The sequence below is a fragment of the Adiantum capillus-veneris genome, chromosome 1 (genome assembly GCF_014529385.1).
Source record: "Adiantum capillus-veneris isolate H3 chromosome 1, ASM1452938v2, whole genome shotgun sequence".
NCBI classification, from domain to species: Eukaryota; Viridiplantae; Streptophyta; class Polypodiopsida; order Polypodiales; family Pteridaceae; genus Adiantum; species Adiantum capillus-veneris.
This window is the reverse complement of record NC_140931.1, coordinates 180,493,751-180,506,316: the sequence shown is the minus strand read 5'-3', so window position 1 is coordinate 180,506,316 and position 12,566 is coordinate 180,493,751. Positions and strand designations below refer to the sequence as shown.

Here is a 12,566-nt window from a genome sequence, read left to right as displayed (position 1 = left end):
ATACAACACTCCATGGAGCCGATCTATCAGATCGTCCATGCGCAGGAGCGAAAACTTGTTTTTGACAGTGAGCTTATTCAACCCCTTGTAATCCACGCAGAAGCGCATAGTGTTATCCTTCTTTCGAGAAAGTAGCATTGGCGCTCTCCACGTGGATTTGCTAGGCCGAACAAAACCCCTGTCGAGATAATCCTTCAGCTGCCGCTGAATCTCATCCTCTTCGGTTTTACTAAACCGATAGGGTTGCTTTGAGAAGGGCTGACTCCCAGCCACCAACTCAATGCCATGATCTACTCTCCTCTCGAAGGCGGCAAGCCAGGAGGTAGATCATCAGGAAAAACATCCTCGAAATCAGTCATGATTTCTCGGATAAGGTTGGATTCGTCAGAATCCCCAAGTTCAACTGAAGAACATGAAACATTTTTACGAAATTCAGTGACAAAAGTACCAAGCACTAATGGATCAAACCAAGCAGATGGTACACATTGATAAAAGTCAACATCAAAAGACTTTATTTCTTTATACATTTCCAAAGCAATAACAATTGGTATTGCAAAACCATTATTTATAGACTTCTGATTACAAAGCGACACAGATACATGAAGCATGTTCTGCTTAACAAAAACAAGAGAGGTGATGTACATAGTCTATATGCAATGAGTCTTGTTTATCATAAAACCATGGAATTCCTAAAATAACATCTGCTCTGTCCAGGCGCATGATGTGGAAATCCAGGTTCTCTTTGTAATCAGCCAGCTCGAGCGACAAGTCTGGAACCATCCGATTCCATACATCCGTATCCACGCCACGAGCCATCTTCACGCGATACTCATGGTCACTGTCCCGCGTCCGCAGGCTCAGTTTCTGCACCAATTTTTCATCCACAAAATTGTGTGAGCTTCCATTATCAAGGAGTACGGTCACGTCGTGACCATTGATCTTCCCGGGGAAATGGAGAAGATCGTGCTTATCAAACACTTTGGTGCTAAAAGTACAGTTAGTGCATGAACTGTGCGCTAAATGATGGATTTCAACTTGAACAATATCAGAGTTACCTGAGATCTCGTGAATTTGAACCCAAGGACGACCTTGCGGTTTCTGTGTCTTCTTCTTCTTGGGGCAATCCTTGATTTGGTGACCCGTCTGGCCACATCCGAAACAAGCCCCTTTCTTCATTGCATCAGCAACTGAAGCATTTCTGGCTTTCTTCTTCTCCTGAGAAGATCTCGGCGGTGATTTGGACTTATGCTGGAATCGGGGCGGCTTCCTCGAAGCACCCTCACCGGATTGATGGTTTGCAGTTCTTTTCTTCTCATAATTCGCTCCATTTATTAAATGAAACGTCCTGGCCTTTGCCACTGCATCCTCGACGTCACTCGGGGCTTTGTCCTTAATTAAGGCCCAACGATAATCCTCATGCAATCCCAGTAGATACATGTGCACAACGTGCATAGAATCCACCTTGCAGAAGGTGAGCGCCTCTGTGAAAGCTGTCGTATATTTATCAAAAGACAGAGTTTTCATCGAAAGACTCTGCAGTTTGGCATAAGCTTTCGAAGGGTCCATTTTAGCGAAATCCCTCTTGAATTTCACACAAAAGTCAGCCCACGTCGTAGGCTTCTCTATCATGTCATGCCACCAGGTAAGCGCCTTATTGTGCAGATAAAGAGGAATCGTCTGAATCCTCCGTTCATCATGCTCCTCATGGAGATCAAAGTATGTGGTCCACTGGTGCAGCCAGTTATTTACGGCCAGTTCCGTACACTCCTCTTCACCTGAGAAATTTGTAGTTTTGTACAGAATTGTGGCAGTCAGACCACCTTGTGAACGCCCAAAAGCAGCAATCTGCGTCCGCAATTGCTGGAGATGGGTTTCGCCCTCGGAAATACGCGCAGTCGTCGACTGAGCCATATTTTCGAGAGTAGAGAGTCGGGAACTAAGCCCTTGCACGACCCCTTCGAGAGAGGCCAAGCGAATGTTTGTCTGAACGTTCGCGTTTTCCAGAGCGGTAACACGCTGGTCGAAACTCTGGAAAGTACTTGTAATCCATGTGTAGAGAGCATGGTGAATGGAACTTGGATATTACCTGGTGCGTCGTTAGCTGCACATCTGAACTGGAGGAATCCATGGCGAAGTGCGTGAATAACTAGAATTTTCACGCGAACCCGGGCCTCTCTGCACTTTTCGGTCGCGAAAAAGTTAACTTCGAGGAGCTCCACGCCGAGGAGCTCCAGGTGTTGGCGTGAGTGTCTGAAGGCGAGCAGGTGATGGCGGGAGCGCGGGAACATGAGCAGGTCAGAGAGAGGAGTGGTGGGAGAGAAGCAACAGAGCCCAAAAGTGAGTTTCCTGCAACTTATAAGTCTCTGTAAGTGAGTTTGTTTAATAAACTCAAGTTTCAGACTTATTTAAAAAACTTAAGTGTCCTGGCCCTTTTAAAAATAAAAGACCACTTGGCATAATAATCAAACAAGGCAGCGTGGGTTTTCTCGAAGGCAGCGTGGGCCAGACTACTGACGCGTGGAGAGGCAGCGCATGAGATCCTTGGTCCGTGGAGGCTCGTGTCCAACAAGCAACACAGGCTCCAAGTAGGAGCCAGCTCTGCAAAAAAAACTCCACGTTGGCTTTCATGAAACGAACGCGCTCTCTCCTCCAAAATGCCCCTTTGCAAGCTGCAACAGAGAGAGGTCTCTCTCTCTCTCTCTCTCTCTCTCTCTCTCTCTCTCTCTCTCTCTCTCTATGCTTCGCACAGAGGGACTTACAGAGAGATTTGAAAGTATACCATATGCTAAATTTTAATCTAAAGCAGCAAGTTAATGATAAAATACATTGATTTTGATTGAAAACCAGTAAATTCGGTAAGAATCCTCTGATTTTCAGCACTCCCACCTGTTAAATTGCTGAATTTTGTCAAAAATCAGCAAAAAAAAAAAACATTAAATTTCATCTGCAAACATACTCATGAGAAGAAAACAATCGAGTAAAGAGTTAATTCATAAAAATTGCATGAAATGGTAATTATCCGACTTAAATCAGTCTGTAGGTGTGCACACAGTCCTTCGTGTAGCCAAGCCGGCTCTGATACCATGAAACGAACAAGGGGATGGATCTCCCGGCTACACAGACCGCCTACAGATACACGTCGGACGAACCACCCGACCATAGCCACCATCCGGCAGCTCCCCCGTGCTTGGGCAGCGTCCGAGGACATAGGCGTGCACCTGTAAAACCGAGCGTCCCATACCACCCGGCCTCACCTCCTTGAGGTGACCTCGCGGGCTAACCACTGGCACTTTGCCAATGGGGGTTGATAACTACAAATGAGGCCTTGGCCTCCCTGTTATAATAATGGCCGGCCACACTGGCCGGATTCACACTACGTCCGCCCGGACACTGGACGCCCATCCCGATGGCATCTGGACTAGATCCCCTCTCCCGTGAGCGGGACATAACAAGAAGATTCTAAAGAAGTAAGGGAATCAACTGATAGTTCATCCGAGAGTTCCAAAGAAGCAAGGGAATTAGTTGAGGGTTTATTGAGAATTCCAATCAGATTGAGGTGCCAGTGGACAAGGAGGCTAGCAAGGCCTATCAGCAGGTCACAGGCACTAGAAAAGAACAGAAAGGTAAGCTAGGTCCATTGGATAATTTGGTCAAGGGTACTTTTTGGCTCTCGATGCAAAGTGGACGGGGGAGGAGAACTTCTCAAATTCTCTTTAATTTTGAGTTGAACCTTGAAGCTTTTGGATTGTTAACAATGTCCATGCCGAAAGTTACCGATGAATCAACAGGTTGAATATGGTGCGGTGCGGACTACACAAGAGGGGAGCCACTCCACTCCTTTGTCATAGATTGCCTAGATTGAATAAAGTCACTAATTTCTCCTTGAGATTTTATGGATACTGAGAGACTAACAATATTTTTGCGGAAGGACTTTATGAAAATATGTACATTGAATTGGAAATTTCCTTGATTGAATCGATGACATGTGCTCTTTCATGTGTGTATTGCTAGAGACATGTAGAGAAAGATGAAATGTTTGCAACCTTTTATTTGATAAATAATATGAACTTAGTGCATCTAGACATCTAGTAGAGATCAACGAGATATGGATGTGATGGCTAAGTGAATGAGAACTAAATATGATTCTATTGCATCAAGAGTTTTGGACTAAATGAGATGGCTAGATTGAATGATTGAAACACAGTGTTCAATGTGAACTAAGTGTGTGATTTGTGAACTGCATGCTCTGTGAATATACTATCTTGTGGGGATGGTCATGGGCATGGTTTGCTTGAAATGTGAAAAGAAAGGTTATGAATCTGATGATAAGAACGAGATTTAGTAGATCGAGACATCGATGAAAAGATCAACGCGGTCTGGATGTGATTGCAAATATGTTACAATGATCATGATTTGTATGTGAGAGACCCTCGACAGAAATGTGATTGATGAGTAACTGATGTCTTTGTAGAAGTGCTGGTTTTTTGGAGTCTAGTATATGTGTACATAGAGTCATTGTCTACAGAAGAAAGTTTCTGTCCTTTGGCTGTTTTGCAGTGTAATCGAGGGAGATTACAATTCTTTCAAGAGGTGGGAATGTCAAAGATCAAAGTGATGGTTCTGTTGCGGATGTGAATGGTAGTGTAATAGACTGGGACACTTCAAGTCAAGGATCTACAACAACACATAGATCTTTTCTGGAACATTGTTCGAAAATTGTTTAGAATAGATTAGCGTTTATTTGTAATAAGAAAGCTCTGAACGACATAGGCTGTTGCTAAATTAGCTTTATCTGACAAAAAAATAATTCTAAATTAATTATTGGATTTATAAGTGAGGGTTCTCTTGCTTGGGACACCAGGGAATATAATTCTATATGAATTATTGGATTTATAAGGAGAGGGTCTTTCTTACTGGAGACATCCGAGTACATACATTTCTAGTGCGTCATTCAGAGTAATGCCGAAAGCACCATGAACAGGAATATTTGTAAGGCCACCGAGAACGGGTACTTTTGATACGTCACATCGGATGGTGATAGGGAGCATTGGGAAGAAGTATTCGACCATATGGGAACGGACATCTCTGATGCGTCATAGGATAGGTGACAGAGCATTGCGAAGGAGATCGTACCATAAGATTGGTGAGAAAGGACTAGGTGATGGGTATTCTTGATGCGTCACAAGGTGGGTGACGGGGGCATCAGAAAGGGATTATTCCATAGTCGGGAGGAAATTCCTAATTGTGTTAGAATTGTGCACACGGATGAGCAAGCACTTGAATGAAGATGGGTTCAGAGGAAACTTGGAGGAATAAAAGATGCTTTCTAAGAAGTGGGTTGCTTTTCGTGAAATCAGACACTTTTCCGTAAAGAGGTCTACGTTAGCATTGCATTTGTGCATGAGGCTGCATCCAGGGACGCTTGGGTTGTGACTGTGTAAGCATCTTATAAGGTTCTATTGAGTGTTTAACAAGTTGAAACCATTTATTAAAAGAGGTCGGCCGTCCACTTAATAGGTGGACAGCCACATGTAAATAAAGCAGCAAAAACCAGGGCACCCCACTTCCTTTCTCGTTTTAGCAGGAGCAAAAACGAGCCCCCACTCAGCCCTATTCTTGTCGAGAGGATCACCTCTATTCGCGTTGGCTGCCAGGAGCTATAAAAGCAAAGCCTCTCTTACCCAAGCTCAACTCCTTCCTGCGGGTGCACCCGGCCTTGCGCTCACACCAAGGTTGCTTTTTCCCACCGCACGTCGATTGGCCTACCCCTAAGTGCAAGGTCCGCTCTTAATGAGTGGAAAGAGGAACGAGGGAAGGCTTGGCAAGCCCTTCTTTTCTTACCTGCCACTCTTCAAAAATACAGATTAGGGATCGACACGCCCAAGTGGTCTTGGGTTACGTGCGATCACAACCAAGCAAAAAAAATTATGTGGTTCTCAATGATTCTTTCCTTGAGTGATGATCCAAACACTACCAAAGAGCTCTAATACCAATGTAATGTGCAGCGGAAGTGAATGATGGTGAATGCTCAGGATGAGTGCTCAGTTCGTGTCCAAGTTTCTTTTATTGAAGGGGAGAGAGAGCCCCCCTTTACTTCATGAGAGTTGTGCAATAGACCAAAACAAAAGAGATTACAAACTATGAGTGAAAGTGTTGTGTGTGTGTGTGTGTGTGTGTGTGTGAGAGAGAGAGAGAGAGAGAGAGAGAGAGAGAGAGAGAGAGAGAGAGGATTGACACCAAATGGGGTCCCAAACCCCCCTCTTAAGGGACACCTTCTCTATTGCTAGGAGGTATTTGCTTTAGATTGCACAAATGATGGTACAATGGTTCTAGATGCTGAGATGCTTGATGGGAATTGCAGTAAATGGGAGGTACTGCGAGGCTAAATGCTGAGATCTGAAAACGCTAAGAATGATGATGGACTGAAATCTGAAAACGCTAGTGATGCTGAGGGATCTTCAATTGCGACGAGGGTATGGGCTGATAGGGACGGCGATGGGCTGGAAAGCTGAAACGCTGATGGGCTGGGCTTGAATTTGCAACCGGCTCGGCGATGAACATGCTGAAAACTGCTTGCTGAAAACGCTGGGTTGCAGATGCTAAAACGCTGAGATGTTGATGATAAAATGCTGGTTGGTGGCTGAAGGTGCTGTGGGTACATGTCACAAAATGGTGACGTGGCATGATCACCTACGAACATAGTTAATGACGTGGCAGAAAATTGTACGGACAAGCAGCCCGAATTTCACGCTGACAAATGCCACGTGGCAGCAGTAATTTTGTGACGTGGCATGATCACCTACGAACATAGTTAATGACGTGGCAGAAAATTGTACGGACAAGCAGCCCGAATTTCACGCTGACAAATGCCACGTGGCAGCAGTACGGATTTCCTGGTTTTGTGTTGACTACTGACGTGAACAGACAATACGGATCTCTTGGATTTGCACTCACTGACAGGTGTTGACGTGGCAGCTTGTATGGATTTCCGTAAATTGTGCTGAGTACTTTTTTTGGCAGATTTTTCAACATATGTTTTTGGGACTTTTGCTTTTAAGTTTGGAAGCTTTTGGGGCTCTACTCTTGGGGCATCCCTTGTAAGAATAAATAAGCCCAAGGGGCCTCACTCTTGGACATAGAGTCTAGGAGCAAAGGACCCCTTCGGCAGTTGTACTTTGCTCAAGCATTAATATAATAAAGAAATACCGAAAGGGGCGCCAGGTTTTGGGGCCAGTACCTCTGGGCACGGAACTACGCCTGGCCATGTCGACCAAATTGAATTGTGATTTTAAAGTTGTGAAGTATTTTAAGTGATTCCTGACTTGGTGTGTGTAACAAACTTGGACACCCCAAGTCAAGATTAAGAGGTATTGGCCCAAATCTCAGACCATGATTAATCAACAACGTATTTAGCAATCGTATCCAGATCCAGTCGGGACCTCACAAATGCCCGATTAACTAATCCATATTGCAATCATGTCTATAGAGATTTATGAGCCCGAAATGTTGCAGTATTCTGTCTATCAGTTCCTGCACTCAAACAAGTCAAGTACAAATCAATCAATCTCATATCATATTCATTTTCGGGAATTCCAGTTCATAAAGTCATACAGCAGAATACTGTCAGCCCAGCAGTATCCCTGAAACCCAAAGGGACATCGGTGACTCTATATCAAAATCAAGGTAATCTGTTTACAAAGGAGCGGAGTGACTCTCCTCTTGTGCATGCCCACTGCACTAGATTCACCCATGCTAAAATCGGGGTTGTATTGGAGTAGACTATGCTAAACCGAATGCTTCAAGGTAAAGTTCCACAAATTGAGGAGTATCTGCTAGGTCCTCCTCCTCCATCCACTTCACATCCAATGCAGGATAGTTCTTGAATTTAACCAAGAACCGCCTAATCCTTTACCTTTCATCTTTCTACCTTTATGTGCTAGTATCTGTTCTGGAACAATTATCTCCTCGCTTTCCTCCACTTCGGGTTGCTCATATGGATCCCCATCATTGGGCACATCACCTTTAAAAGGCTTCAAGAGACTCACATGAAAAGCATTGTGAATTCTCCAGGTATTGGGCAGCTTCAGTCTAAAGGAGACATCATTTATCTTTTCTTTTATCTGGAAAGGGCCATAGTATCTCATGCTAAGCTTTGGAAAAAGCCGCTCCTTTCCCTTTTTCTTTCTCAGGCGTGCCTTTTCAAAATGTAAGAGCACCCAATCGTCTTCCTTTAATTTCAAATCGCGACGGTGTCGATTTGCTGCCTTCTTGTGTCTTTCCTTAGATTTCGCTAAAGCCTCCTGGGCCTTGGCAAAAGTAGTGTCCAAGTCCCTCGTGTACTGGTCGGCTTCAAAAATCTTATCTTTCGTGCTTAGGAAGGGTGGAACCTTCGTAACACCTTCAATAATCTCAAATGGCGCCTTCCCCCTCGAAGATTGGATCGTGTTATTGTAGGCAAATTCCACCAAGGGCAAAAACTTTTCCCATTGAGTCTTCTGATCAGAAATGTAAGACTTCAATAAATCCAGTACGACTGAATTTGCAATCACAGATTGCCCAGCTGTCTGCGGGTGGAAAGATGACGAGAACAGCAACCGTGTGCCAATGTTCTCCCAAATAGCCTTCCAAAACAAACTCGTGAATCGGGGATCTCTGTCAGAGACGATTGTCTCAGGCATGCCATGTAATCTGAATATCTGGGCAATGAATTGTCTCGCTAAATGATCCAGCTTGATTGTTTTCTTCACCGAAATGAAATGAGCTTGCTTGCTAAATCTGTCAATGACAGTCCAGATACCATCGTGCCCACTCTGTGTCTTCGGGAGATCAAAAATGAAATCCTTCCGAGGGGCGGGTGGGAATGGGTAAAGGCTGTAACAATTCCTCTGCTTTATGCATGCCAAACTTGACCTTCTAGCATACCAAGCAACTGCGTACAAAATCATCCACGTCCTTCTTGAGTCTCAGCCAAAAGAAGTATCGCTCCACACCTTTCAAGGTGGCGTCAATGCCGCGGTGACCTGTAAATGGTGGACAATGGCATTCAGTTAGAACCTTTTTCCTAAACGGCTATGTAACGCACAACATCGTTTTCTTCGTCAAGTAGCCATCCCGTATGGAATATCCCGCTACTACCTCCCCGTTCTGTATTCGTGTGAATACATCCGAAAAATCTGGATCTATGGCGTACTGATCGACCATGTCCTCGAAGCTTTTATGATGAATTGCGGAAATAGCCAAGACCAACGGCTTCCGGGACAAGCATCTGTCAGCAAGTTTTGTTGTCCCTGTACATGGACAATCTGGAAGTGAAATTGTGACATGGCGTCAGCCCATTGCATCTGCTTTTCCAAAAATTGCTTCTGTGACAATAAGTAGCGTAAACTTTGATGATCGATGAGGATTATAAAATTGGCTCCGAGTAGGTAATGTCGCCACTGAGTAAGAGCATGGATAACCGCCAAAAGCTCTTTCTCATAAATCTGTGCTGTCAATTCCGGCCTTGAAAACAATCGGCTCTCATAGGCAATGACATGGCCTTCTTGCATTAAGACCGCACCCAGACTACGACCACAAGGATCAAAATATACTTCGAATGACTTTTGCAAATCTGGCAAAGTCAAAATTGGTCCTGTAGTCAATTTCTCTTTCAAAGTCTGAAAGGCAATCACCTCTGTGGGTCCCCACGAGGAAAGGACTCCTTTTTGTGTCAAAATGTGCAAAGGGGAAGCAACCTTTGTAAACTTTCTAATGAACCGCCGGTAGGAAGAACATAATCCCAAGAAGCTTCTAACTTCATGGACATTCTTCAAACAGGGCCAATCACGTATAGTCTCAGGTCCATCTGTACTCCTGCTGCAGAGACGATGTGTCCCAGAAAGTGTATCCCCGGTAAGAAAAATTTACTCTTCTTAGCATTGATTACCAACTTGTGATCTCGCAATGCCTGAAAGACTTGTAGTAGCAGATGTTGTCTTTGTTCTGTCTCATCCTTGGAGAAGACTATAATGTTATCAAAGAAAGTGCCAACAAAAGATCTGTACTCTCTGAAAATCGTATCCGTCATTCGGTTAAAAGTCACTGGAGCATTGGTAAGGCCAAAAGGCATCACCAAAATGCATATAAACCGAAGCTCGTCCAAAAAGCTGCGCGATTCGATGCTGATGATATCCGCTTTCCAAATCGATCCTACTGAAACAAGAGGATCCCTCTAATCTACCAAGAATATCATCGATCCTCGGAATCGGAAATCTGTTCTTGATGGTGATTTTATTGAGAGCTCTATAGTCAATGCACATTCTCCAAGATCCATTTTTCTTTAAAACCAACAACACCGGAGAGTAGTAGGGTGAAGTACTCGGCTGGATAAGACCCTTTTCCAAGAGGTCTTTCACTTGGTTCATAATCTCTTCATTCTGTGCTTGGCTCACACGGTAAGGTGGCCGGTTCGGTGGTGTGCTTCCAGGTATCAGATCAATAGTATGATCCTCAGGACGAGATGGTGGTAACTCGCCTGGCAGGCCCTGAGAAAAGCAATCTTGTCGTTCTTTATCAAGTTCAAACATATTCGTCCTTCAATCATCATTCAGTTCTCTCCAAAAAATTGAGCAAAGACACTGAGTTTTCATCGAGTACAATCTCTTTGCCCTTCAGTTGTCAAAGTCTCTTTCTCAATCCGATAGTCAACCACGGCGTTGTTCTTGTGGTACCAAGGGATTTCGAGGAGAAGTTCACAACCTTCCTAAGGGCATTACGTAGAAGTCCTCGTGCCCTAAATACCCTTGACATTGCAAACGAAATTTGCCAATGATCGGTGTAATGGCAACATCCCGTCCGGTTGCCGCTAGAACTGCCTCCGCTTGTGGCCTCAGCCCGCCGGGTGTAATTCCAAATCGAGCCGCCAATTCAAGAAGTTGGCCTCGGCTCCTCCATCAAAGAAAAATGAGGGCTTCTTGATCTTTCACTTTGCCCCATGGGTGACAAAATTTTGTACTTTCGTTCATCTGATTCGGTTTGGACCCCACGCAATGTGGTACCAGTTTTGCTTTCATCTGCCTTTTCTGCCACGTTCCTTTGCAGCTCTAGAACTCTTTGGCCTGTCTTCAGTTTGTCCTTGCTGTGCCTTTTTGGGGCATTTTGTAGAGATGTATCCAAATTCCCCGCAACCAAAACACTTCCCCTGTTTGAGATAGATAGCCCTTTCTCTAAGAGTCAGTCAGGGACGTGTATCTTTCTTTTCTTTGTCCTGGGAACTCTCTTTCTACTTTCATTATTAGAAGTCTGTTGGGTTCTTTGAGTCAAGATCTCATCAGTGGGGTAAGTCAAATTGCCCGGATGTATCGCAAAACCCCGTTTCGCATGACCCATCAATTCTTGAATTGATTTTGACTTTTGTTCCAAGCAATAGTCTCGGATCTCTGTAGGAAGTCCGCGGCAAAACCGCTCAAACTGTTCGAGACCTTCTTAAATGAAGAGGCTGGTAGAAAAGAGCTCCAAAATCTCTCGCAATAAGCATCCAAGCAGTTCATATATCTCGTCCGTACTCCCAACCAAGAAGAAAATAAAGATCCTTTTGAATTTCAACCATGTAACTGGAGCTTCCTTCCTCAGAAGAAGAGTGGACGACCATGTTCAAGCATCTCAGAACCCAGAAAAGGATTCAAATTTAGCTGACTGTCCACCTTCTTTAAATTCTTTTGTTTCTTGATCTTGTCTTCGAGGAAGTCATATTGGTTGGCTCTGTAGGAGTGCTTCTTTTCAAGAGTGCTTGTCCATGTCTCTCTGCGAGTAGAGGTTCAGCTTTTCTGCACTCTATCTTTTCGGCTTTCCTCCCTACCTGACAGGAGAAGTGATGGCCATATGCCATCTCGGGTAAATCCTATTAATCGGGTAATTCTTCAGGTGTTTCGCCAATCTCGGGTCTTTGGAGTACTTAATCAATCTGTTCACACATATGTCAATCTACAATATACGTTTGTACTCTGTTTTGGCAAACTTGTCCGAATTTTTTTTTGCCCACATCTTCATTCTTTCCTTCAATTCCCGTGCCGGATCTTCAAACTTTTCTTTGCCTTCCCACTGAGAGGTGTCTCTCTGTCAGATTCTTCACGAGAATCCATGTTAATCTGGGATTCTTTACGGCTTTATGCCCTATAAGACAGAGCGATGAAGCCGGGACCGCGCTCGATGCGCGATGTATGAAAGGTGGAAGTGCCTAATAGGTCCGGGTTCGGGGCTCGAAGATTTTTTCCCAAAAGCTGTGTGCTGCAAAAAAAAGGATCCGATCCTCCGTAGAAAAAGAATCCTTATGTGCTTTGATACCTCTGTAACAAACTTGGACACCCTGTCACAAATCGGGAGCGCACACGAGCACTTAAAAAATCTGAAAATTATAATACTTTGCAAACATGAGAGAAGGGAGAAGATCGACACAGTATTGGGGACCAGAAGATAGGCTGGTCCCCCCCCCCCCCCCGTTAAGAGTATTCTTTTATTCAGGGAGAATTCTTATACAAGCACGAGAACCCGAGGAAACCCCTCCGTTCTGTAATCTTAGACCCGTAGGT

General features: G+C 44.4%; 1 protein-coding gene across 5 annotated transcripts in view; it reads left to right on the top strand.

Annotated features, from left to right (window-relative positions):
* The window catches only part of LOC147466099 (uncharacterized), an 87,644-nt gene that overhangs the window by 61,175 nt on the left and 13,903 nt on the right, over window positions 1-12,566 (top strand). The window contains exon 2 of one of the 5 annotated variants that reach the window (XM_086523830.1): window positions 4,558-4,590. The exons of 3 other annotated variants lie outside the window; for them this stretch is intronic. In XM_086523830.1, the coding sequence (XP_086379956.1) occupies window positions 4,558-4,590 (33 nt within the window). Of the gene's footprint in view, window positions 1-4,557; window positions 4,639-12,566 lie in introns of all 5 variants that reach the window. One more of the 5 variants, XM_086523844.1, reaches the window with a different exon arrangement.